The 27367-nt window shown below is 39.0% G+C and overlaps 3 protein-coding genes across 9 annotated transcripts; 1 reads left to right on the top strand and 2 right to left on the bottom strand.

Moving 5' to 3' along the window:
* The first annotated feature begins 418 nt into the window (after positions 1 to 418).
* On the top strand, positions 419 to 25824 carry LOC122717957 (syntaxin-1A). Of its 7 annotated transcripts, none has more exons than XM_043942532.1 (11): positions 419 to 855; positions 3087 to 3173; positions 4274 to 4373; positions 6181 to 6255; positions 6338 to 6520; positions 6646 to 6719; positions 6794 to 6931; positions 7797 to 7907; positions 23731 to 23809; positions 24784 to 24865; positions 24925 to 25824. In XM_043942532.1, the coding sequence occupies exons 1-11, from the start codon at positions 823 to 825 to the stop codon at positions 25145 to 25147; spliced, it is 1185 nt and encodes a 394-aa protein (XP_043798467.1). In that variant the 5' UTR covers positions 419 to 822; the 3' UTR covers positions 25148 to 25824. The 7 variants fall into 7 exon arrangements, 4 of the variants coding, with proteins under 4 accessions (XP_043798467.1, XP_043798466.1, XP_043798470.1 ...); XR_006347279.1 differs by lacking the exons at positions 23731 to 23809; positions 24784 to 24865; positions 24925 to 25824 and adding exons at positions 10836 to 11116; positions 11751 to 12858; positions 13024 to 13078 and having other exon boundaries at positions 427 to 855; XM_043942531.1 differs by lacking the exons at positions 24784 to 24865; positions 24925 to 25824 and adding an exon at positions 24066 to 24663 and having other exon boundaries at positions 425 to 855.
* LOC122717958 lies at positions 19741 to 21682 on the bottom strand. Its single transcript, XM_043942536.1, has 8 exons — positions 21573 to 21682; positions 21223 to 21420; positions 20764 to 21011; positions 20562 to 20684; positions 20427 to 20482; positions 20274 to 20352; positions 20082 to 20210; positions 19741 to 20021 (listed from the first exon to the last, which is right to left on the bottom strand). Exons 2-8 carry the CDS (start codon positions 21311 to 21313, stop codon positions 19815 to 19817), a joined length of 933 nt encoding a protein of 310 aa, XP_043798471.1. The 5' UTR covers positions 21314 to 21420; positions 21573 to 21682; the 3' UTR covers positions 19741 to 19814.
* LOC122717961 lies at positions 25325 to 27351 on the bottom strand. The gene is made up of 5 exons (XM_043942540.1): positions 26206 to 27351; positions 26054 to 26116; positions 25903 to 25965; positions 25690 to 25803; positions 25325 to 25615 (listed from the first exon to the last, which is right to left on the bottom strand). The coding sequence occupies exons 1-5, from the start codon at positions 26284 to 26286 to the stop codon at positions 25325 to 25327; spliced, it is 612 nt and encodes a 203-aa protein (XP_043798475.1). The 5' UTR covers positions 26287 to 27351.
* Between the last annotated feature and the right edge of the window lie 16 nt (positions 27352 to 27367).

Genomic DNA, 27367 nt, shown 5'->3' on the forward strand with positions numbered 1-27367 from the left:
AAAAATTATAAGAAGAAAATAACGTGAGTTAGCGACATCTATTTTATGCGCGCCACATCGAAGCCGGTATCGAAGAATTTCAGTTTTTAACGGGAGAATTATAATATACGTATATATATATATAAAAGTATGAGTACATAGAATGATGCATTGGGGCACGTAAAGGCGGTAAATGATTAAATTTGAAGCGAAGAAATTCCTTTAATTCTTTTATAAATTATTTCCTTTTTTTTCCTTTTGTTTCAGCATGTTAAATTAATACATTACAATAAATTCTAAATCATATTTATCATATCTTTCGATATTTTTCATATCATCATCTTTTATAAGAAAAGATTCCAATATTTCGTATTTAATTGATAAAATGAAATATAATAAATTACAAAGATATTCGTTTATAAAACGATATTTATATATCGATAAATTTAATATCGAACAATTGAAAAGATTTGAAATCTAACGTTTTCTATTTTACAGATATATAAATATCGATGATAGAAAAGAAAATTTGTAAAGTAAATGTGATCGGTAATAAAAAGGGTGGGGGCGTTCGTTGAGATGGGGCTACGATGAGGTCTAGCTTCGGTCCTGAATATAGTTGACGTCACCGGCGCATGCGTAGCACACTGGACGGCACTGCAGAAGCAGGCGAGTTCGCGAGTGTATCGATTTTACGATCGTGTCTCTCGCCGCTAGTGCGTCCGTTTCCTTTAGTTTTTAGTGGTCGTGCTCATAGTACATGGATAAAATCGTGAATGGGATTAGTCGCTAGTCTCATCACTCCGTACATTTGCTGACTCGCAACACTTTGTCACCCTCGCCATGACTAAGGATAGATTAGCAGCTCTTGTTGCGGTGAGTTATAGAAAAATTATATATAACATTTTTTTGAAAACAATCTGATTCATCGTTAATACTTCACGGTTAATACTTACACTTTTTTCTTCACTTTATCTTTTTGCTTTGATTTTATTTTTATCATTTTAAAACGACAAACTTTCATCTTTTATTCTTGGGAATTTTATTTCTTTCGCCTTCGTATTCGTTATTCTGTTACTCGTATTCTTTGCATCGTTCGTATTTTGTAACGTTCGAAGAAATGAACTCACGCCCAATGTATATACATACATATAATATTGTCGTTTCATTTGTTAAGATCGAACATTTCTCGTGGAAATATTAATTAAGATCACCAAACGATCCGAATGCTCATTCGGATGTTCGTTCGGTCGTTTACGAATAAAAATGAAATAAGGCGTTTCCGAGGTGTCTATTCGACTGTCAACCATTCGGTGGTTGAACAGAGAGAAGAATGAATGAACAAACAAGAAAAAAAGACGGGAAGAGACATATAAGTAGAGAAAGAGAGAATATGTGCGTATATATGTATTTGCGAGAAAGAGAGAGAGAGAGAGAGAGAGAACGCAGCAATAGCAAAGTGGGGATAAAATAAGAAGAGGAGAAAGAGAGAAAGAGAGAGAGAGAGAGAGAGACCAATGTCTCCTGTGACTGACAGGTGTTTGCCAATATACCTATGTTTTTCGTCATCGTTTATTTCATAACGATGACAGAGTTCTCGATACCGGTACAAATATATACATATATATTTAAGCAGTTACTTTCCATGGAAGATTTACTCTTTCCAATTAAGTATCATGATACAATGTTTCGAGTATCGAACGAATATTATTCCTAGATTTATTTGAAAATCGAACTGATCCTGTACTGCAGGAATAAAGTCGATGATTCATTTATATCAGAGGCGCCGAATGCTTAAAAGATCGGTATATCTGGGCGTATGACATGTTCCTCAGCGCATGACATTCGATGATCGTTTGTTCTCTTACTTTTTTTTCATCCATGCCTTATTTTTTTGAATATAATCAGCTTTTGATACTCTTACAAGAAGATAACGATTCGATTCTACTAATTACGATACACACTTGTTTTTCAAACATCGATTAGATCTGTCTAATCGATCTCTATTTCATTTTGTTCATGTTCCTTTGTACACGTATTATTCGATAGTATTAAAAAAAATATCATTAATTCAAATTCGAATTATTTCGCGACTAACTTTGTTCTCATTATTCATTGCATCTTATAGATATTCTGTGCAATTAGTTTGAATTAATATTCCGATTCTTTTTTTTTTTTCAACGTTTTTGATTAAAAAATAACGTTGACAATCGAAACATCTAAAGTTAGAATAATAAAAGTTAGATTCAACTTTTAATCATATTCTTTTTATTTTTTGATGATAACATAACATGTATTTTATTAATACATTAACAATACATAATATTGTTACATGTAGATTATCGAATCTAAACGACTTTCAATTTTTCTCATGATTGGATGAATCATAGTAGACATATACGATTGTGTTCGAGTGTGTATCGTTTGAAAAACGATATTGAAAATGAAAACTGAAGGAAGTTATAAAGGAAGGAGGTGTGTAACGAGGTATACATCCGCCTTTTGTATGCGTGAGGATCGCCTTTTGATCGTGAGGATAAAAATGTATAGAGATAAGAACAAGATGAGAAAAAAGACACGAAGTTAATCGAAAATTTGGTACATAATGGTCTCGCGTGTTAGATTCTGCCAAGTCAGCATCTGGTTAACCAGGTAAATCAAGGAGATGTATATACGAACAAAGGGGTTAAGTTAGAGAGACCATTGAAAACGTACAATAGGCGGAATATAATTATTACATTCGACAGAGGGAATTAAAGTCGCGTTCAACGATTCGACGATTCGACTGACCGATAAGCAGGGATATATTCGTATTCGAAATGTTTGGCGCGCATTTAAAAAAAACGAAGCACTATAATTATGCGAGCGATTATCGATTGTATTTCTTATGACACGATAAAAATCGAAATTTCAATTTTTTTACACGATAAAGATATCTTAAAGGGTAAAAATATAAAAAACAATCGATGTTTCACGAGTATCGAGGAATCGATTAGAAATCTATGGTGCAGAAATAGCAAAATAAATTGAAATTGAAAGAACGGTGAATGCAAAATCGAAATTCGTCAAATTTATTTAATTAACTTTTGATTGTTCGTTTGTTTCAGGCCCAGTCGGACGATGATGACGTGGCGGACGATGTGTCCGTCAATGTTGGCGGGCCCGATGATTTTATGACCGAGTTTTTCGCGGAAGTGAGTATATTTGTATCTATGCTCGAAACATCGAGCTCTGGAAACAGGAAAAATTAATCATACTCTTTTACTATAATTTTTTTTTTTTTTTTCGCTTGGAATTATCTCATTCGGTCAAGGTTATATATATACCAGCGTATACGATATACGATGAATCGATGATAATTCCGTAAAAATTGTAAATAAGATCGGTATTGAAGTCGATTTTTCTTTTCGAATGGAAATTATTTAAGCGTAATTATTATTATAAATATTCGGTAATAGTAAATTCGATCGAATCGTATCGTAAAGCGGACGAAAGAAAATTTCTGTTCGGATAGTTTCGTCTCGATATTGGGGAATTAGGTCGAGACGATTCCGAACCGACTAACCGTGTGGCGTTACTCGTTCCGCAAATATCGTATCAAATATTTCCATTTTCTTGATGCGTATATATATATATATATATTTTTTCTCGTTTTATATTTTTTCGCTTTTTTTCGTTATTCGCTCAATGCCAAATATTGGAATAAGTCGTAACAGATACGGACGATTGAAATTTAACGCGTAGGTACTTACCGGATAATTCGGTTTGTACAGGAAGCTTCGGTGCGAATAGAGCAACTTTGGCATTTTCATTAGTTACCGTTTGCGTGGGCTCGTATCAACTTTGATCGTTTGTTTCGCTTTTCGATCTTTCCGCGTTCGAACGCGTGGGAAGAGACAATTTTAACAGAAGTGAAATATCATTGTCGCAGAGATATCTGTTCACCTTTCGACTTATTAAAAACAGTTGTACGTTTTCTTTTATTTGTTTTTCTTTTCGACGCGTTTCTCGTATTTTCATTCTTTCTTATTTCATTGACCATCCGTTTTTGCACCGTGTTAAGCGAAAAAATTATATTTCATTTATCGATAAATATAGTCATCAAAATTTCGTAGAGTATTAGTCGAATTCGCTCGATCAACGATCGAAATATATTTTCAAATATTTAATAAATTTTTATACGAGTTGTTCTTTCTCCCCCCTCTCACCTATTTCCTCCTCTTTCTCTTCTCTTTTTTTCTTCCTAATTGTAGATATATTGATATTAATTTAACACGTTTTAATTGTTGCACAGGTGGAGGAAATCCGCGAAATGATAGACAGGATCCAAACGAACGTAGAGGATGTGAAGAAAAAGCATAGTGCCATTTTGTCGGCACCTCAAACCGACGAAAGTGAGTTTCAAATATCGATGTGTTGTTTTATCCCTTTTTAACAGGTATCATGTGAAATTCGACCGATGATTTTTGAAAATTGATAATCAAAAAAAAAAAAAGATGGAGAATTGGATCGGATCGTTGAAACTAATTTCTTTTTTAAAACTTTAACCAATCTTATCGCCTTTATTATTTCGTTCCTTCTCTCATACTTCCTTGCTCGCGGAACCGATCCAAAGGAGGTGATGCTCGATGCACGATCGTGCTTCTCTAGAACGAGATGGAAGAATATTTTCGTAATAAACGTTCGACACGTACATGGTTAAATCGATGGAACGATTTTTATCACCGTAACGTATCGCTTTCAACGGGGATCGAATTTACGGATTTCTTATAGCCGTAATATTTACCTTAAGGTTTCGATTCGGTCGTTGGCGCGGAATCACGGAAAGGGATCGCTTCGAGAGTCGTTCACTCTCCCGATCGACCTTTCGCATCGAACGACGGACTCGAGTGGTGGAACACCGACCGGAACAAGCTCTACTCGAGAGGAAAGTAGATCAATGTTACCGGCCGGTACACATATACACACGTAATTTTACGTCTGACTTCGCGTCTCGCTCGGTGTCTAGCGCCTTGGCGAAAAGATTGATCGAGCCTCCCTTCTTCAACTCCTCACTTCCTTCCAAACTAACGCGAATCTCGAAGGAGAATTTCTTCTCTCGATCGATACGTGTGTTTCTTAGAATTTGAAAAAAAAAAAAAAATACATTCGAATGGAAAGAATACCCAGAAGAATATATACATGAAAATGAATTTCCGCCGGAATACAAATAGGTCGGTGGATCGATTCGTGGCGCGGAAGCGCGCGTTCGATCAGGAAGGGAACTTTTTCCATCGCTCGGTACGATCGAACCTCGCCGCTTCGATCGGTCAAATTTTAGTTCTCGTTTCTTTTCTTTTTTCTTCTTCTTTTTAAGTACGATAGGAGGAAACGCGCGTGCCATTCGATCGAATTCGAGCGTCCCGTGTCTCCCGGGCGTGCCGAGTTCTCGAGAGGTTTGAGAAGTAGGTCTGGCACGTTTCCACCCCGTATTAACCCAATTCCATCGAGCACCCTCGACGCAGGAGAATGCGCCCGGCCTTCGCATCGGCGATAAAACACACGCGCCCGGCCGGCGAATTCGAATTCGATCGAGGAAAGAAATACATACGCTCTCTCTCTCTCTCTCTCTCTCTCTCTCTCTCTCTCTCTCTCTCTCTCTCTCTCGTTCGACAGAATCCGTGAACTCCAAGGATCCTCCGTGTGTTGTCCGTGCAACAAGAAGATAGATAAATAGATAGATAGAAATACGCGATACGATTCCTCTCTCGATTGATGAAATTGATCATGGAAGAGGGGGGGAGGGGGAATAATAGGGTCACGGATGGAAAGAGGAAGACTGTGCCGATGACAGCGGGAATAATCGGGCGGAATCGAGCGTAATCGAGCGTATTCCATTTTTCCCGTGGACAAACACAGTTCGAAATTCTCCTCTTTTTCTTCACACGGAAAAGTTCGTTCGTAAATTGAATTAAGCGAAATCACGGGAAAAGGAGGGTAGGGAGGGAGGGGGAAGTGAAGAAGTTTGCGAATGATCTCTCTCTCTCTCTCTCTCTCTCTTTCACACGCTCTCCATCGAGAGTTGAATAATTGAGCGAAATCATGGAAAGAGGGGAGAAGGTAAGAGGAAAAGGGAGAGATGTATATGAGGGAAGGGAGAATAAGAGGAAATGGATGGATTAATTTTTTTTTCTTCTTCTTCTTCTTATTTCTTCGTTGCAGAGGTTAAAATGGAATTGGAAGACCTGATGTCCGATATCAAGAAAACGGCGAATAAAGTGAGGGCTAAATTGAAGGGTAAGTAAAGATCGATCGAGGAGGAGAATATTGAGGAGAAAAGCGAGATTTCACTGACTGTTCACGATTTTTGGATGTTCAGTTATAGAGCAAAATATCGAGCAGGAGGAGCACACGAACAAATCATCGGCGGATCTTAGGATACGGAAGACACAGCATTCGACTCTTTCGAGGAAGTTCGTCGAGGTGATGACGGAGTACAATCGGACCCAGACCGATTACAGAGAGCGGTGTAAGGGAAGGATACAACGACAGTTGGAAATCAGTAAGCTAGGATCATTTTCTTTTTCTTTTTTCTTTTTTCTTTTTTCTTTTTTTTTTTTCTTTTGTTTCGTACAAAATGCGACGAGTGGCGCGTTATAAGCTGAAAAAATTGGTTTCCGCGTTCAGCCGGTAGGACGACCACTAACGAGGAGCTGGAGGAAATGCTGGAACAGGGGAATCCGGCTGTGTTCACGCAGGGGGTAAGAGTTTCTACGTTTCTACGTTTCTGGTGCATCGAAAAACATGGTGCTGTATCGAGACGCGTTTCTCGCAGATTATCATGGAAACGCAACAAGCGAAACAGACTCTCGCCGATATCGAGGCACGCCACGCAGACATCATTAAACTAGAAAACTCCATCAGGGAGCTTCACGATATGTTCATGGATATGGCGATGTTGGTGGAAAGTCAGGTAAGATCGATCGTGTACCTTTCTTTCTTTCTTTTTTTTTTTTTTTTNTTTTTTTTTTTTTATACAATAGAACCCCAAGTTTCACCCTTCGACTTTGCTTCTTTTATTTATTTATTTATTTTTTTTTTTCCGTTTTGTTTTTATCGTCTCTCGATTATTATTATTTTTAAATGGATTATCGTATTTAATTTAGAAGATACTTTATTTATTTTTGTCGAATATTTTGTTACGATTGTTAATTGTAAAAAAAAAAAGAAGAAAAAAAAATGGATGGAAAAGAGAAAGAAAAGGACAAATTTTGAGAGGGGCGTAGCGCGAACCAGTGTAACCACTTCTCTCTTCGCGTGTGTGACGGGCTCTTCTCTCTTCGAATCCTATGGTAACAGTGTTCATGGTTTATGGGGAAAGTAAATTTTCGTAATAATTCTCTGATCTGTCGATTAGAAAATGCATGATTACACGCGAATAAACCATTAAAAATGAATAACGATAACATTAATTGATATTAACACGAGACGTATATGGATAATTATTAACGTAGTGTATTTTTTATCTCTTTTTTCTTTCTTTCTTCTCTTTTCTTCTCTCTTTCCTTTTTTTTTTTTTTTTTTTTTTTTTTGAGGATAAATAATCGAGATTGGAAGAGGCTTGTTGAAAAGAAGGAATCGGTAGGAATTCGTATCACCTTCTCTTTCTTTGTCTTTCTCTTTCCCTTTCGCGTATAAGCGAAGCATGAATTCGGGGAAACTATGAATTCGAACACGGCTTGAAAAAACTAAAACAAAAACTAACAATCGCTCTCTCTCTCTTCCCCCCTCCCCCCTTGTTACGCTGTGTGGATCGCGGCTACGTTACCCACTCCTAGGGCGAGATGATAGATCGCATAGAATACCATGTGGAACACGCGGTGGACTACGTGCAGACGGCTACGCAGGACACCAAAAAAGCGCTCAAGTATCAAAGCAAAGCTCGACGGGTGAGTCCTCCCCAGATCACACAATCCCTGGATCGATCTTTTCGTTCGCGTCTAATTCGTCACTTTTTTTTTTCTCCCTCGATCCCCCACCTCCCCCTCGTCTCCCTCCCTTTATCTCCCTTCCATCCTATTTTTTTTTCTCTCTCGTCCCTCCCGATTGTACTCGCGTTTCTTTCTTCTTCATCATCCCTTTATTACGTTCTTTCGCCTATTTATTACTATTACACATAACCCATTTACACTTTTTGGTTATTTTCGCTTTTTTTTCCCCCCTCGTTTGTATACGCCTACTACCACTATTACTACTATTATTATTACTACATTACCGCTACTGCTACTGCTATTATGATTCCCCTGATATATATATATATATATATACGATGCGACATCGCGAATAAAACGACGATGCTTTCTTTCCTTTTTCTTTTTTTCCCTGTTCTTTATATATTTTCTATCCTTTATATATTTTGTACGGATGGAATCGATGCTCGTGTCCATACACACACATATATATATATATGCGTTCGATGTGCATCTATGTACATGATGTTTGTATTATACGCGTATTCCTTATCCTTCTTGATTGTTCTCTTTTCTATTTCTCTACGTACGTTGTGTGTGTGTGTATGCACGTGTGTGTACGCGTTTTTTTTCTTACGATACGTACACACGTTTGCTGTACACATGCATCATCGTCTATATGTGTGTCTCTCTACTTGTGTCGCTCTGTCCTTATTGAACGTGAGTGTGCTAATTGTAACTCTCTGCCCATGAACCGTTCTTTCACATTTTGTACACTTAAACTAACTAAAAAAAATTCTACATATATATATATATAATCTATGCTCTAACATCTCTAACGTCTGTAACGATTTATCTGACGATTGGATTTGGCTCTCGCGCGCCAATCGTATCGTCATCGTGGCTTTTCCTCTTATTGGGTGACGGCATATACGGTATACGGTATACACGGTATATATATATAACACGATGTGTGGCTTTATTCACACCGGTGTGTGTATATTCATCTCTCTCTTCCTTTATATAATATCTATATATTATACGTTTACGCGTATATATGCGCACCGTCCTGCTCTTTGGGCGCATCTATACGTAAACGCATCGACACACGTGCGAAACGAAACATCGACGCGTGTAAACGAACCTTGCTGGAAGCGATCCACCTCTTACCCTCTCCACCGCTCATTCTCCCTTCCTCCCTTTCCTCCCTTTCCTCCTCCGGTATATGGCACGGCAGGGTGAGTTGGTGGACCGCATCGAGTACCTCGTCGATCAAACCGGCGACCACGTTGTCCAGGCCCGGGGAGAGCTGATCAAGGCCGAGGAGTATCGGAGCAAAGCTCGTAAGGTAAAACGAATCGAAAAAAAAAATGGTATCGATCGATCGCCGCTGGATAATATAATGTTTGCGATAAGAAGTGGACGATAATCCAGAAGGACGATCCAGCGGCGATCATCCAATCCGCCGTTCTTCTCTTTTCGTCGTATTACGAGGATCATCCACGAGAACGTCTAACTTGCTTCTCTTTCTCTTTCTCGATACCTCTTTGTCTCATTCCTTGTCTTCCGTACTCGTTCTCCCTTTGCACGTTCGATGCCATTTCGTTGTTACAAAATTTCTTAGGAATTCAAAAGAAAGGCGATGGATCCTTCCATCCTTGCTTCGCTTTTCACCGATCTTGTTGGTTCAATTTTAGCTAATGCGATCGATCGAACGGCAAAGATAAACGTGCGAGCAGCATGTGTAACGCGAAAGTACTGTTCACTGGTGGAAAGAAGTTTCGCGGCTTTGATTGGTTAATTTGGAAAGGAACGCCTATTTCCACACATATTTTTATTTTTATCATAGTATTTGTCACATATACTGATCCAAACGACGGTACCTGTATCTAAACTTCGATGCATAGAATCCAGAAAATTTTTGTAAAATTTACGATATAATATCGTATATCGTAAGTATCGATATAATATAAAAATTTTGTTATTTTTTATCAATATGTTTAGGCTAATTATGATTTATAAACGATAATTTAACGATAATTTAATTTCGTTAATGTAATTTCGTATTTAATATATATATATTTAAAATTGTTGTATACGAATATATTATGTCGATATGTGTCGGAATAATTAATAAAGTTTCGAAAATATTTCAGCTTCCAGTCTTAATTATTCTAACGTAACTTCGTAAATGAAAATAATTTTTATGATTTTGAATATTCAAATTATAACTTTTCTACTATTATGTAGTGCGTGGTGTTAAAATTGTCAACAAAGCGTCTAGAGTGGGGATAGGTGATCCTACCGAAGGACTTCTCTTGCCTCTGCCGTTTCGCAGAGAGAAATTTCTTTCTAGCAATGAACAATACGTGATTGTTCGTTTCTCTCCTAGCTTGCGAACAACAATCGTCAAATTTTTTTTTTGATCTCGAAAGTTCGATCTGTTGCATCGTTAATTATAAAAAAAAAAGAAAACGTGTTATTTTCCGCTTATTTTCCTCTTTCTCTTTCTATCTCTATCATTTCCTCTTCCTGTTATCCATGAATTGATATATAATAAACAATCCTTGTTTCTCGTCCGATTTAATCGGTCTTTGTCTGCCTGCTTGTCTGCCTGTTTCTTCGTTTCTTCGTTTCTTCGTTTCTTCGTATTGTCGTCATGTTTTTTCTCTTCTTCTTCTTCTTCTTCTTCTTCTTCTTCTTATCCTCTATCGTGTTCTATTATATATAAATGTGCAAGTACAAATCGATATGCCTCTGTGCTTTTTTTTCGAGATACGGAGACGCGTGCAACGTTTTCCCTTTCTCACTTGTTATATTCCTCCCTGGTGAATATTTGCACTTTGCCCGCGATTTCGGATTGTACGGTTCATTTTACACGTCGGTCTTTTTTTTTTCTGTCCACAGAAAATGATCTTCATCATAATCTGCGTCTTGATATTGGCCGTGATATTGATCTCCATAATAATAGCATGCGTTCCTAGAAGCTAAAGGTTTGAAGAAGCGCGCGCTTAGGGGTGGTGGGAAGGGGCATGCGATGATAATGGGGGAATGGACGCGATGTTCGATCGAAGGGAGGAAAAAAAAGAAAAGAAAACTAAAGAAAAAAAAAAGGAAGAGAATGGATCTCGAGATCGATCGAAAAATCAAGGACGATGATAGAAACGCGCGGGGGAACGATCGAAGAGGTAAAGAAGCGCAGACGACGCTCGTTTAAAATGGACTTTCTGTTTCGCGATTTCACCAACAAACTGCCCTCTCGATACTTTCGACGTGCACACCTATTACCGCCACCGTTCTTCGTTATTTCCCTCCTGTTCTTTCCATGGCTTAAATTTGTTTCTCTCTCTTTCTCTCTCTCTCTCTTTCTCTCTCTTTCTCTCTCTCTCTCTAACATTGAAATGACTAAACATCGTTATTTTCGTTGTCCGTAACGATATAACATTTCGTTCCACTAACGTAACATAAGAAATATGTATATATTTTTTTCTCCTTTTTCTTCTCATTTTGTTCTTTCTCTCTATTTCGCCAACTCGTCCGTGCATACTTCTCTCGAACGATAGAGAGACAGAGAGGAGAGAGAGAGAGAGAGAGAAAGAGAAAGAGAGAAAGAGTGATTTTTCCTCGTTCTTCCTATTCGTAATATACACGGATATATGTAGTTTTGTGGTCAAACTAACGTGTTTTTGTTCCTTTTTTTTTCGCGCGGTAGAAGAAGGAGATATATAGTTTTCTTTCAACTCTCTGTCTCTCTCGTTCTTTGACGCGACTTCGATGCGTAACATCGACAAGTGACGGCAACTCTCTGTATTTTGTTCGCAGAAATTGATGTTCATCGTAATTTGCCTGACAATAGCGTTCATCATTCTCATAATCATTCTGGTATACGCATTAAAAAGATAGATCGGCGATATTCGAGGATTTCAGGTGAAAAGCGGTGAAAAGGATGAACGCTGTGAAAAGTGTGGATGGACCACGAGGAGAAAAAAGTAAAACTAGTGGAACTTTCTGGAGACGCGAGCTGCGGCGTTTTCGCGTTTTCATTGCTCCTCGTCCTCCTTTCCCTTCTTCCATCTCCACTCGCTTCCCTCCAAGAGCGAAAACGCCGAGGCTGCGAACGTATTTTCAGTGAAATACTCTCGCGAATCCGTTTCTCCGGGAATCGCGTGCATTCGCCGTCCGTTCGCCGTTTCGCTTCTTTTTCTTGTTCGAAAAAACGACCGAAAGATAAAGACGAAATCGCGAATCGAAAGAGGATAGATAGATAGATAGATAGCGTGGTGGTCGGTATCCTCCCCCCCGAATTCAAATTTCCCCCAATCGCGCGCGACGCGATATCGCGAGCAAATTGTAAATAAATAATAGGTAAAAACGTGTTTGTATGATGAAAAAAGTATATATATATATAAAAAAAAAAGATATAATAATATTCACGATGGATGGATGGTACGGTTTTTGTGGCGATTGTGTATGAAGAGAGGGAGGGGATGCGACACGATCGAGGAGGGGATGATCCAAAGATCAGAAATCGAGGAGAAATATATATATATATATATATATATATATAGGACGAGACACGAACTGCGATTGTTGAGAATTGGGAGGCCAGTTGCAGGCGCACACGCAGAGAGGCACGCGAATATAACTGCGATTCGATCGGAGAATCGAATGTGACGATGATGTGTAAAATATATGGAAGAAGTGGGTGACGCGTAGCATGTACACACACCACCGAGGAAGGTGTCCAAGTAGTTACGGTTACGGTAGGAATGTACCAAGGCACGTTGCGTACTTTGCCTTGTATAATCGATCATTGTGTGTTTTTGCCGAGCGCAGAAGAAGATCATGATCATGATCTGCCTTACTATACTCGCCGTCGTTCTGACCACCACCATCGCTGGATACTTTGGACTGTGAACGCCGTACTCAGGTATCGTCTGTCCACTTCTTTTTTTTTTTTTTTATATATATATATAAAATATATAAAAAAAAAAAAAATATATAAAATATATTCCACATATATCTGCGTGATGACAAAGGAAAGATGAAAGAGCGGTGAGCTTCATTTACACACGTTTGTTTTACATTTTTCCAGACAAGTCGAAAAGAGTTGGCGAGTTCGCGTACGAAAACGCGAAACGCCGGCAACGCGTGAATTCAAAGAAATCAGCCCGAAACAACGTTGGACGCATCGCCCATTTCAAGTGGAATAGTGTTCGTCGACCACGACTGCATCCGCAATCGCAATCGCAGCCGCAACAACAACCGCCAATAGCAACAACGGCAATTCGACCGCGATCCCATTCGCGATCTTATCGTCCGATCTTTTGTCCGCGCGTGCCGCTCCTCGTCCCATGGATCGTCGTTCAATTCCGCCTTCCGTTACGCTTGCGCGTTCACCGATACGTGTTTTACGCGTCGACTATCGTAAACAAGAGGCGAACGAGAATAGAAATAGAAGTATTTGAGAAAATTAGTGAAAATGATATGAGAAGGAGAATGGAAATGAGTAAAACGATAGCTGGCAGAACGAAGAATCGTCATCGTCATCGTCATCGTCGTCCTCGTCATCGTCGTCCTCGTCGTCGTCGTCGTCGTCGTCTTCATCGTTATCGTCGTTTGTTTGCATCATTATTGTCGCTTGTAGTTTATACACTTTCATTTACTAATCTTTCCTCGTTTTTCTTTCGTTCACTCGATACGCGAATAGTTTCATCGAAAATAATCTCGCTTCGTTCCACGCGAGTTTTATTTTCCATCGATTTTCTCTACACTGTCTTATTTTTTATCTTTATTCTATGAAACACGATCATAAAACATAGAAAAGGATAAAAGACACGGACGATAGCGACGAAGCGATCTCGATGTTCGCCAATGTATCTATCGAAGCAAGGAAAATTGTCATTGCGTGGATCGTAGACGATCGAGTTATTGGTTATCATCGTTAATCTCTCCGGGGTTATCATCGACGAGCAACCGAGAATGCGATGGGGGAATAACACGGATGTGATGGACAAATGTCGAGCGTACTTACCTTTTTGTCCGGGATTATCGGGCCTAGAAAGCGAAGAAAAAAAAAAGACGGTATTCGTGGGCAGCTGCCTACGATTAGGTCGTATCGATGTATCTCGTTTCAAAGCCAAGCCTAAAACCTAATGGAGTTTTTCTGTAACGCGAGGCACATCGTGCGAGGCTACCGTGCAATCCTCTCGTTTTCTCAAACGCCATTTTCGGCGTTATGCGCAGGCTCTGGTAGCCGTGTCCAATTATACCGACTACCTACCGAAGTGCATTCTTTTGACTGTGATTTTTAACGAGCTTGGAAATTAGCCTTTTGCGAATCTTTCGAACACGTTCGTAATATGGTCGGGCATGTATACGATCATACGAATCGAAACGCATGCAAAGTGTTTTCTTTTCTTCGCTTCTTCCAAGATCACCACTACTGCTCGAAATCGAGAATCGAACGTAGGCTGATTCGAAACGATAGTATTTCGACGATAGGAGGGTATATCGACGATCGGTAAAGAAGGGAAAACATGTGAATTGGAACGCGCAAAGGGCAAATTTGCAAGTGCGTCGTAACGTTGGAATAGCTTTCGTTCGACGGAATATACACTTAGGTAGTTTGTTTCTCGCTTTCGGCGTTGTGTCAGAAATCGATCGGTCGATAAAAATTAATCGAAAACGATGACGAATCGTATAGCGAAGCACTGTCATCTTCGTGTTGCACGAAATGCCATTAGGGTATGGGGTTCGATCGACCGATCGGTGTCATTGGTTTTTTGCATCATCTTCGATATATCGTTGCATTTGTTTCTGTTCAAATACGCGGCCGCGATCTTGCGCGCACGATCTTGTTTTATTTTTTTTCTCTCGGTTCACCTCATGTTGTCGTATTGCAGTCGTATCGAATACCTACTATAACATCAATCGGTCAATTACCGACGATCGAACGGACAATAACGACGAGATTGTGACCATGACCGACATACGTAACGACGACAATGACAATGCAAATTAAAGTAATCGGATCACTTTATATAAATCGAAATATTTTTCTCGTTTCTTCCATATTCTTCGTTTTGTTTTTTATTATATATATATATCATTTATCGTCGTGCGAAAAGAAAAACATTTTCGCAAAAAGCGTGCGTTGTATTAAAGATGGTCGATCATCGGCGCGGAGAACAAGATGCCGGATGATGGGAAGGAGGGAAATGGATTTTCGCAAAAAAAAGAAAAAAAGAAAAAAAGTAAAAAAAAAAGAAAAAAAACGAGGAACACGCGACGAGGAGAGAAGAGGAGATCTATAAAGCTGCAGCAATAATAAGATATAGATGTTACGGGAAATTAATTAACGCTAATACAATCGTCGACGATAAAATCTGGATCATTCCGATATATCGTATCTACACAAAGTGTATACATATTTATTGCTATATGTGTATATATATGTATATATACACACACAGACATACTTGTACGTATATATACACACACACATACACACACTCACGACACGAGCGCAAATGCGCAAAACGGGAGCACATACATGTATACATACACACACACACACACACATATATATATACACACACACATTATTACATACAACGCCCAAACGCGTTACAAAAAAAAAAAAAAAACATATTACATGTATATATAAAATAGTTAGTCGGCACAGTCGAAAAGAGTAATATATTAACGATGATAATTTATTATTCGCGACGCCTGTTGCTCGTGTAAACTATCGTCTGATAATTGCTTTTCGAGCAAGAAACGGGCGACGTTCGTGTTAACGTTTTGTTGATTATATTATATGAACGTTGAGGTAAATGCGTTTAAAAGATTATGGATTGATGTTTCAAAAATGATATAAGAGAGAATGGAGGAAAAAAGGAATAGAACAGGAGTTTACGTTGCACACGTGTTGTAACGGCAACGTTGAGCACGGTAATGCGATAAAGACGACGATACGATGCTACGATAACAATAAAAACGTGATAACACGGAGAATTAGAGAAACGAACAACACGATAATCGCGACGATAGCTTCGTGATCGTATTACATAAGCATATCGATCGTTGGTTTAGAGATTAATTGAATATGATTAAAAAAAAAAAAAAAAAGGAATTCCTGCGTAACAAGAAATCGATTCGAATCTCGTTTTGACCGATATTTTGTTCTCGCCATCATCGTCGTCATCGTCATCGTCATCGTCATCGTCGTCATAGGTAAAGGAAGAAAGAAGGAGGAGGAGGAGGAATAGGATCGGAAGAAAAGAGCTTTCGTTCGTTTTCGTATCCTGCGTCGATCGAAGAAGAAGGAAGAACGCAAGATCAGACACGGAGATACACACACATACACACACGCACACACACACACACATATACACACATAGAAAGAATCATTATCGTTTTACGACTTGCTTTACATCTCGAAGCTTGTCCCTTCTTGGTCGATTTGGAATTTATTTAGCGATCGCTCGAATCGATATTCGATTCGAGAAAAAGAGAAAAAGATTGTGCGATTCATTCGATTGGACACCCTCCTCCGAACAACTTGATTGTTTCGCATTTTGAAAATTAGAAAAAGAAATCGATTCGCGTGCACCGAGTGGTCATCACTCAATCGACGAATATGATTGGTTCGATCGATCGATAGTCAATTCTCTGTCTCTGTCTCGGTGTCGGTTCGATACCGACCTACGATGTAAAGGAGACAGGAATCATCGGCCTTAAATATGATTGGTCGCATACAATACAAACCCCTCCCTCTTCCCCCTCCCCCATCCCCGCACCGAGACGAGAGATCGTCGCAAACAGTCCCTTGCGCGCATCACTTTTTTAAGTACCGATGTATCAGTATGTCTCCTCTTCGAAAAGGAGTTGTTCATTTTCTTTTTTCGTTCGTTTAAATTAGCTTTAAACCTCGTTGACTTGTCGTTAGCATTTTTCTCCGATGCATGCGCGTTCGTGTGTAGCGATACTCGCGATTAGGAATTGAAGAATCAAATTATATTTACTTTCAAATAAGTACCATCGAATAAGTTTTTCGGGCCATGATAGAATTATATACCTGTAAACTTGCAAAACAATGCACGTATCATCGATGATCTCGTTGGTATATGCATACATATAGTGTGTATGTTTTGGCCTAAAAAAGTAAGGAAGAGGATTTTTCTCGTTCACGTATTATACATTACACCTGTGAATTCGTTAATTTTCTTTTGTTCATGAGAATAAGATTTCACGAACGTGCGGAATATTTTATCTTCGCGCAACGTTGCTGTCCGTCTGTCAGTCTGTCTTTCTTTCTTTTTTCTTTCTTTCTTTCTTTCTTTCTCTTCTCACGTCTTCTCTTTCTCCTTATTTTACTTGTATATTTACTTTTCTTAACAAAACGAACGAACGTTGTTCCATAGAACGGAAAAATTGTGTATTTATTTTAGAAGAATTAGGAAACATGTGATGTGAACGAACGAAAGAGAAGACCGACAGATGGGCTAAAATGTGAATCGATCAGGAAGTAAATACGACGAAGAAACGGGAATTGTGACAAAGCAGATGGAACGCTTTAGAGACTTCGAACACGACAAAGTATCGAGAATGTACTTACATTGGTCGTGTCGCATCGGTGCAATTATTACTCTTCGAGAGACTATTTCAATAACCTTATGAGTGTCAATTCCACTTTCGAGCGTAAATCGTGTAAGTTTGCGAATGTTTTCAGATAAAAGAACAAACGAACAAAAAATAAAGAGCGATCGTGATGGGGTGTCGGTGTTAAATCATAACGATAAGAGAGGTTGCGTGGCCATGTCTCTTGACTGCTACGCGCCAAAGTGAGATTATTATAATAAATTTACATTATTGAAAAATTAATTAGGGAATGAGAGTGTGGGAGAGAAAGGAATAGAAAATACGTACGAGCGAACGAACGAGTGAACGAACGAACGAACGAACGAACGAACGAACGAGCGAACGAACGAGCGAAAAAAGTACGAAAGTAAGAAAATAAAAAAAAAACCAAGGATGAAAGGAAAAGTTTAAGAAGAGAGCGGACGAATGCACGATCGAACGAATGCGCGAACGAACGAACGATGGCAAGAAAGTTTGAACGAAAGAGTATTTATTTACGTGTGCGTGCATGCGAGAGAGAAACCGATTTACGAAAGAGATAAAAATTTGAAGAATTTAGCACGTTGAACAATGATATGGAAAAATACTTTTTATCGTAGATACACTTCTATTAGGTGAAAGAACTACGTAAGAACAAAGAAAAGGCAAAAAAATAGAAAAAGAAAAAGTAAAAAAGAGACCTGTACTAAGGATTACTTATTAAATAAATGAACGGTGTTTTTCCGCCTATGAGTCGTATTTGCATCAAATGAGTATAGATGCATTTCACTTCTCACACACTCTCTCTCTCTCTCTCTCTCTCTCTTTCTCTCTACCTTTCTCTTTCTCTCTCAGTTATACGAGAACAGAACGAGATAGATTGTTATTTTCCATCTTTAATGCGATATTATTGTTATTATCATTATTATTATCAACACTGTACAAAGTTGGCAATAATATTAAGAAATCCATCGTCGTAACGCGTTTATTAGCTGTGTTTGAGGAAAGAAAACGCAAGGCGAGATCCACACTCGTCATCCAACAGAGAGAAGAAAATTCGTTGCAGCGCTGACTACAGCGTATAAAAAAAAAAAAATAAAGCGTGCCCTTTTACCTATCTAATCCTGCACAAAAATATCGATGGTTCCGCGAATCTGAATACATATATATATATATATATATATAGCTGTACATGCATCCTTATAAAAAAGAAAAAAAAAGAGAAATAGATATCTCGTAAAAATACCCATAGATCCGGGTTTGGAATATTAAGAAGTAAACGAAATTTCGAAGAGAAAAAGGGCATGTCTGATATATAATAACGACGAGAGTCGGATCGCGTCCATGGATGTTCGGTCAAATAACAGGAGTAGGAAATCGGTGAATCGATAGATTTTCTGTATTCTCTGAACGCGATAAGCGATTCAACCGCGAACTCACGTTTGGAATCTTGTCGCTGCCTCTAACTCACCGATTCGCCGATTTCTTCTCGCGTTGTAGTAGCTATTTTCTTTGTGATCTATTGATCTATCGAAGCGATAACGAAGACAAAGAAAAAAAAAAAAAAGAGCCAAGCGTTTACTGTACAATTATATTCTTTTACGTTAACGACTTACCATTGAGTAGACGAGTAGTATATTTTACATTATCGAGATATGATAGCGTTACTTGTCTTACCCTAATTTTATATATCATTGAAGATACGTAATCGCAGGAATAACGATTATAGTCAGCACTACAGTGAAGTTACTATACGTCTGTAGATAACAAAGGTCCGCAGAGATTTTAAAAACCGACACGATGTTCAATGTATTTAACTAATTGATCTTCTCTCTCGAAAGATGAACAATATACAAGAATATGTAACGGGAGTGAATATTACGCGTCCCATTTATTCGTTTCCTTTGTCCTCGTTCTTCAACGCGTTATTCGATGGTAATATCAATGAATAAAATAAAGAAAAAAAAAAAAAAAAAAAAAATTAATTGAACGGAAGAAGAAAGGAAAAAGATTCAGTGTTACTTTCCGATTTTTTTTTTTTTTTTATTAATTTTCCTCTAACACAAATCACGTTAAAACCAAAAAAAAAAAAAACGAAAAGGAGAGAGCTGTTGGATGAAGGAAAATAAGAGGAAAAAGAACAAGGAAAGAAACGCGCTTAATAAATAAATAATAAAAGATTGATATGTACATGTACGTATCGTATTATAATAGAAGCAAAAGGGACGATATAGATGCACCAATGCGCACGATGTAGAAGTTTTAAAATGTATGGGCGTTGGGACATAATATCGTATCGTCAATATCGGACACAATTTCAGCTCGATGTAACAGACCTTCGACGAAATCACCATCTTTCGAGATTTCTTCCGGCCCTCGACGAGCATGCTCACGAATAAATTCAATGACTAGCTCAGGATTTACGTATGACATGCTCAATCGACATCCCCAAGAGATCAAAACTAACGGCTGAAACATCAATTTTACGTTTAATCGAATTTCAATCAATTATGATCTGCGAATGCTTACATGGCTTTCATCCAAGAGGTTATATGGACTGATCACATGTCGTCGTAGACAGCCTGCGAGCAAACTTTTTAAACGCCTTACTTGCATCGGATTGGCGCACGGATGATATAACGCAACAATCGCTCCATGCTGAAAGGAATATGTTAGAAAAGAGAAATTGAATTATTATTTTATATCGAACATGTTAATTACCTCTAAACTATGAAGCCACCTTTGCTTCGGTAAAAATTTGTACTCGCCATAAACAGGCCATAAAGGTCTGTGTGTTCCGCTAAAAATAATACACGGTTATTAAGATTTATAGATTTTTCGAAATTAACGAAATCAAACAAAGATCGCACTTACTATACAGGAACAACTTCGTCGTATTCTATTTTCTCGTACATACATTTGTGCATAGCCTATAAACATTCGAATTAATATGCAATTAATATGCATTTATCATCGAAGTGATTATACATATGGTATATATATACTTACAACATAATACTTGGGCATAAGTACACAATACATGATCGCTGTTGTACTTCTATTCGGAACGATTCTTTTGTCGTAACAGGTATGAACAATTGGATTGCCGTCCCAATCCATGGTTAAATTACTCTAAAAAATGATATGCGAGATAAAAATGATCGATGAACGATAATCAGTGGAGAAATAAATGACATATGGATATACATACTTTTGCATCGTCGCAGTTTTGCGACGAATATCCCATTGGTATTCCATGAAGGGATTGCACAGTTGTCTGACTAATCTTTGGAAATATTTTGGGTGGTGGAGTAGGATCGTTTGGTCTGTCGGGCATCCATCGGCCAGGCCAATCTTCCAATTCATCGTCAATGATGTTTCGACGATTCTCTCCATCACGACCGAATACATATTCCCGAAACGAATCTACTCGATTTAAATCAAAATTTCGTGGATCTTCTGTAACGTTTAAATTACTTTTAATTATTATTATCAAATCGTTATTTTTTGCAAAAACAATCGAAAAGAATTAAATATAATTTTGTGACACATTAAAGGTTAGAAAAAGCAAACGAGTATCTCGTAAACATGGATCGTTGTAACTAAGTGTTAAAAGTGATTAGACAATCATATATATATAAAATCGACGCGTCGATATTCAAATTATCACCTTCGTAATCGTCGTCAAGAAATTCGTCGTTTGCGGCGCTTCGGGCGAAAAAATAACATATGAAGAGGAGTAGAACAGTTTTCGTTTTCATTTTCACACAGATGACGCGGTAGAGTATCGATCGAAGGTGGTCGGTAGTTGCGATGCGATTGCCATCTCGCGGACTAAAGGAAACATTAGGCACGCCTTTGTGGTTTCCTTGAATCGAAATTGATAATAAAAAACGCAAGAATCAAAAAACACGAAGAAAAACATTATATTTATTTGCAAAATTTTAAAAAACGATAGAAGGAAAAAAAAGAACGATTGAATTTATTGCGTCAAATATATATATATATATTAGTATGTACTTAGTTTTCAGCGTTATGAGCGTTTTGCGCGTTACTTGACTTTATGCGCAAACCGCACGAACAGGATAAATGTTGTCCATGCAAGCAGGAACGATGTTTCGTTATCAGCTATTAGCATTACCGAACGTTCTCGATAATTCGATTAATTAACAGGGACTCGTAAGTGATGTACAGGCAGTTTTGTTCTACTAAGTACTCGATTGTATCTGTTGCAACGATCGAGACACGATCTAAAATTAGTCCTGACCCATCCATGCTATACAAAGGTCGATCAGTGATTTTCCACTTGGACGGAACAAACAAATATGTACTTTCCCGCCCTGTATGTTACTCGAATCGGCGATTCGTTTCAATAACAGTAAGTGGCTTTTCAATTCTGAAACACGCGAATTCTTTTTAATTTTTCAACGAAAATTTTATATCATCGAAGAGAGATCTCTGCAAAGAAAGATATAATTTATTTCATTTTCCAATGACCGCAACTTTTTTTCAATCGAAGATAAATCGAATGTCGGAGCGATTGGAGCGAGGATATTCGATGATATTGGGAAGAGAATGGAAAAAGATAAGAGAATGGTATTCATTAGCGAGCAAAAGGTGTCGAGTAGCTGTCAATCGTGCTATCAGAAACAAGTCGAGTCGATATAGAAAGCAAAGTGCTCTCGACTCAACCGTGTTAACGGGAATGGTTAAAGGTATGGCAAAAAAACACGAGTATAAAAGTAAACAGGATAATTTAAACGGTACATATTGCATTGAGTGGATAATGCACGTTCGCGTCTTATCTTCTTTCGCATTTATCGGCATATCTAAAATTGAAAATTATGCAGGAGAATTTTTTCTTCTTCTTTCTCTTTGATTTATCTTTTTTTCGTATTCATTTTCGTTATCTTTACAAAAGAATTGGTCTGAAAATCATACTTATTCTCTTGTGTCAAAATCCTGAGGAAAAAAAAATGTTATTACTAAAAAAATTTCAACAAATCGTATCTTCGTAAATCATAAATTCACTAATCATTACTCGATATTTTCGACACCTATTTCATTCCATTTCCATTTCGTTTCATTTTTGAGATATTCGTTTATCCCGTCAAAATATGAAAGCGATTCTTGGATTGGAAAAAGAACGGTAGAGAGGAGGATTATAAACGCGCTTTCGGTTGATTCGAAACTGGCGCCCTTAAGCTCGTTTTTCTCACTCGTAAAACGTTAATGAGACGTCGATAATTTGCACGTGTGTATATACTTGTGGCATTCACGCGTGGCGAGAATCGTTTTCTGCTCCAAATACGGAGGAGCGAGATCGATCGATCGCGTTCCCAGGGTTTTTTGTCCCTCGTCGTGAAATGTCGTGATCAAAAACGGATCGAAAATGGAATGGAATGGGGAAGATAGATATGGCGCGAACAATGGTATTCGAAGGGAGGCGAAAGTAGTGATCGATTACTTTCCTAAATACGTAATTCGGGATCGGTTGGAAATGAAATTGGCAATGCCATCGAAGCGAGATGCGCGCGATGGGCCGTGATGATATGATCGGAGGTGAGACCACGCGTAAGGGATAATGGATTTCGGCGTCGCGACTTGTCGCGGTTTGTCGCGTCGCGTCGCGGCGCGTGCGTCCTCCAAGCCCGTTTCGCACCCCCCGATCCGTACCCTCTCGACCGCTTACCCTCTCTATATATATTTCGAACAACCACGAGGTGAATCGGTACAAGGCACACGATTTGAGTAGTAGGTACACCTCGTACACTCAAACGCTCGCTTTATTTCACGTTTTTGGTAAAAGCTGCGCGACTCGCTATCAATGATGTCGTGTCACAGTGTTTTCGCTCTCTCGATTCTGGCTCTCTCGATCACGGCAACCGTTTGGATACCCACCGTTCAGGTAACCATCGTTTTTTCTTTTCTCACCTTGACTAAATGACTTTCGATCGTGCTCGAAATTGTTTCAAATTACAAGTCACGCGAACGAAAACGATCTTTATCTTCGCAATGGTAAAATCGCAAAATCATGCGTTCGAAACATTTCCAACAGTTGAATCGATATTTTTCGAGCGTGGGAGGGAAAATTTTTCATCGATCGAGACACAGACGAGTCGCGTGCTGTCAATCGTGGCACGATCTCGATCTAATCGCAGGACACGTTTGATTCCAGGCTGAAACTAACCTTCTGCGCAGAGAGTTTTACGGACCCGTTAACCCGGAATTGTTCGCCGCGTTTCTCGACGACCATGGTAAGTTATCATTAAGTTACCATTTCTTCGTTTCTCTTTAATTCTGTCCATTCTATCTGTAATACCTCGCTTGTGTTTCGCATACGCTTCTGTCTCTCTCGTTCGAAAAGCAAAGCAATAATAATTCGCTTACGGGTTGAAGAACGGAAGAACACGCTTGCTCGAAGAAGGGATTTGTGGTGATGGTGACGAACGAATTTCGACGAATTTTTGGTTGATACTCACAGGATCGAAACGACGATCGACGAATTTTCAGGATTGCCACGGGAAAAAGTGGGGCAATCGGACCGTTACTCGTCCCGACTAAGAGGAGGCGGCAACGTCGCACGATTACTCTCAAGAAGCGGCGTTGGAAAAAGTAATTACGATGCTCGCGATGGACAGGATGAGCGACTCTCGCGCAACTTGGATCAGATCGGTGCGGGCAACCTGTTGCGTGGCGTGGGTTCTCTCTCGGCCGAGCGTGAGGGCTTGTCCTACGACAACCGTTGGTCGCGTAGGAATCTCGATCAGATCGGGGGCGGGAATTTGCTACGGGAAGCGGAGAGTCGTGATGAACGAAATTTGGACAGCATTGGCGGAGGGAATCTGGTTCGTGGCGTGAATCGACCGTTGTCCTCGAGCGACAATCTTCGGCTCGACAGAAATTTGGACCAAATCGGTGGAGGAAATTTGGTGCGAAGCCTAGCCGATCCCGCTCGAGGAGTGGAACGTCGACCGGTCGATACCCGTTAGAGAGAAGATTATCGACGGTCGATCAACGTTGAATAGATATCAATAGATTTTCGCGATTCTCTGTAACGCGCGAGCAGTGAAAATAAAATAAAGCCTGGTGCACGATCCTCAATGCATCGAACATTCGAACATTCCTTTTTTTCCCTCTATCTCTATCTTTCCTTTTTTTTTTTATACGCCTTATGTACATATAATATTATATTATTATTAACGCGCGTTTCTTCTTCGTCTCGTTCAAGATGCGAGAGTTCGGGAAAATCAACGCGACTTCTCTTCTGGATCGGGCATGAACGAGCTCGTGGACGAGCCATCTCCAGTCAGGTAAATATCTACTCGTGTCATTTTCTTCCCCGTTCTTACCCTTCATTTTTTGTCGGCAGCGACTTGATTGGCTATCGGCCGTCCGAGCCGAGGGAAACGCTCGAACGTTTCGAGAAGCGGAACATAGACGAGATCGACCGGACGGCTTTCGATAATTTCTTCAAGCGAAACTTGGACGAGATAGATCGCGTCGGTTGGAGCGGATTCGTGAAAAGATTGGCCAATTACTTGGCCACGGGTCACAGAATGAACGGTGGCCCGGCGATGAGACGATTTGGCTGAAAGAATTTTTATCTCCCGTATTATTATTATTATTACTATTATTATTTCCCTTTCTTCTCTTTTCTTTTCGTTTCGACAATATCGATCAAACCCCCTCTCTATCCTTTTCCCTCCTCACGGATAATAATAATAATAATAATTTTTTCGATGACGCTTGCTTGCTTGAAAACGGACAATTTATTTTTTTGGCTGCGGTTCGCCGAGAAGGCGAACCTCTGGCGTCGTGACTATCCGAGCTCGACCTTCCGACATAGCTTTTCTCCCTATATTTTCACGAGGCCCGCACGCGGAAAATTTGGACACAGGGTTCCGGGCTCCCTCTCTCCTGTCCACCTCCGACATCAGCGAATCCTCCCGATTCTCCATGCTTCTTCTCTCGGCGGCAGCGACGATCCTCTCGATCTCCGTGCCCACGTCCATCGGTGTCTCGATCCTCACGCTCTCTCGGTTCCGATCCATTCGCACCATCTGTTCACCATCGATCGGGTGAGAGAAAGATACCGATTCTCGATATCGAGTCCGATCTATAACCCGATATATACCTCGATCACGTTCTCCTCGAGACTCGCAAATCGTCGTAACACCATCTCCAATTTTGAACTCTGCGTCGTCAACCGATCGGTGACTCGAAGTTCCTTTCCGATATCCTCCTTGATCTGGGAAAGGGAAGGAGGGCCGGGGGAGGGGGGGGGGGAAGAAAAACGATCGAAATTCATTCGTGAAGATTAGATTAGATTACTAGCGTGTATACTCACCTCGTCCATTCCCTTGGTCACTCGTTCGCCGATGTAGCGGAGGTTGTCGCGCGCCCGACGGACCTGTCGACACACGGAAAGCTAGGGGGGAGGGGAGGGGAATTGGCGTGCGATCGATCGATCGATCGGATCACCATCGAATATACGTTACGATCGTGGAAAATTCTCTCATCTCAGCGATGATCCTGCGTCGCAACATCGTAGCCGCTAAAAACTGTAAGCGTATTTATCCTGGTTAGAATTTTTTTTTTTTTTGATTTTTATTCGATTCACAGGTTGCGATTAATTAGATAGCAGGCTTACGCGTTGACAAATGTACAACAGTATGACCAGGTTGGTCAGCATTGGAATCGCGCTGCCGAGTAATTGCTCCGCGAGTTGCATCCTTTTCTTCTTCTTTTTTTTTTTTTTTCTTTTTCTATTTCTTTTTCTTTTTTTCTTTTACCGTTTAAAAAATTTTTTCATCCGGACAAAAGAACATTACGTTCCGATCAATCATTGAACGACGCAAACATTTTTTTTCTCCCATAGTATCGTTGTCGACGCGATCTTTTTCCTGTCGGATCTATCGGAAGTTTGTCGTTGAAACAAAATACGAATTCCTTGTTAACTTTCAACCATTCCCCGATCAACTTCATTTCGAGTATCTCAAATTTAACATTCAGATGGTAAAAATCTTCCATTTCCGCGTGAATTGTCCATATTATTGCCGTACCGTCCTTTGTCATATTCTGCTTTAATAAAGAATAGTAGAAAAAAAAAAAAAAAAAAAAAAAAGGCGGTTTTAAAACCATTGTGTATAATCGTAATATGTAACCTACTTGTATAGCGTGTTTCTACATATCTACTTCTAATCGTTTCCTCTTCTCCTTCTTTTTCGTTCAATTTCGCTTTATATTCATTTATTTCCGATATAATGTCCATACGAATGGTGTACTTTTTGAAAAATATCAAATAAATGTTTTGGCCGATGTACTTGTTTTAACTTCGATATAATTTTACGATATATTCCTATATATATATATATCACCCTAAAAATTATGGATATTCCGCATATGCGTTACACTTTATAATATGCACATATTATGATATTAATAAAGTACAGCTACGTTGTATTTTTTAACACGTATATACGAGTTTGCATGTGTTAGAATTATTACATTGATCCGTGACACTCATATTGTGATATATATATATATAACAATAACATACACGTTACACATCTACTTATAATATGTTCAATATGTATATATATTTCAAAATATGTACATATATATGTATATTGTTGATGATAATGATAGGCTAGGCTATATTTCGATCATTAGCGTGCATTCGTTATATTATATTTTGTTTGATTTATATCGTTTCTTATATCGGCGTGAACATTGTCGTGTATATAGATAATTACCTATAATAATATTATAGGTAAAATCATTTGTGTTATTCGATCGAGTTAAAGATTGTT

This window comes from Apis laboriosa, unplaced genomic scaffold (genome assembly GCF_014066325.1).
Source record: "Apis laboriosa isolate Shangri-la unplaced genomic scaffold, ASM1406632v1 scaffold5_cov152, whole genome shotgun sequence".
NCBI lineage: Eukaryota > Metazoa > Arthropoda > Insecta > Hymenoptera > Apidae > Apis > Apis laboriosa.

Excerpts from the sequence above, each read along its gene's own strand:
- LOC122717957 (XM_043942531.1), top strand. The coding sequence starts at position 823 with ATGACTAAGGATAGATTAGCAGCTCTTGTTGCG. Across the intron at positions 4,374-6,180 it reads GGCACCTCAAACCGACGAAA|AGGTTAAAATGGAATTGGAA; the intron begins GTGAGTTTCAAA and ends TCTTCGTTGCAG. Across the intron at positions 6,256-6,337 it reads AGTGAGGGCTAAATTGAAGG|TTATAGAGCAAAATATCGAG; the intron begins GTAAGTAAAGAT and ends TTGGATGTTCAG.
- LOC122717961 (XM_043942540.1), bottom strand. The coding sequence starts at position 26,286 with ATGCAACTCGCGGAGCAATTACTCGGCAGCGCGATTCCAATGCTGACC. Across the intron at positions 26,117-26,205 it reads TGTTGTACATTTGTCAACGC|TTTTTAGCGGCTACGATGTT; the intron begins GTAAGCCTGCTA and ends ATACGCTTACAG. Across the intron at positions 25,616-25,689 it reads TCGAGGAGAACGTGATCGAG|ATGGTGCGAATGGATCGGAA; the intron begins GTATATATCGGG and ends GATGGTGAACAG.
- LOC122717958 (XM_043942536.1), bottom strand. The coding sequence starts at position 21,313 with ATGAAAACGAAAACTGTTCTACTCCTCTTCATATGTTATTTTTTCGCC. Across the intron at positions 21,012-21,222 it reads TCTTGACGACGATTACGAAG|AAGATCCACGAAATTTTGAT; the intron begins GTGATAATTTGA and ends TAAACGTTACAG. Across the intron at positions 20,353-20,426 it reads GACGAAGTTGTTCCTGTATA|CGGAACACACAGACCTTTAT; the intron begins GTAAGTGCGATC and ends TATTATTTTTAG.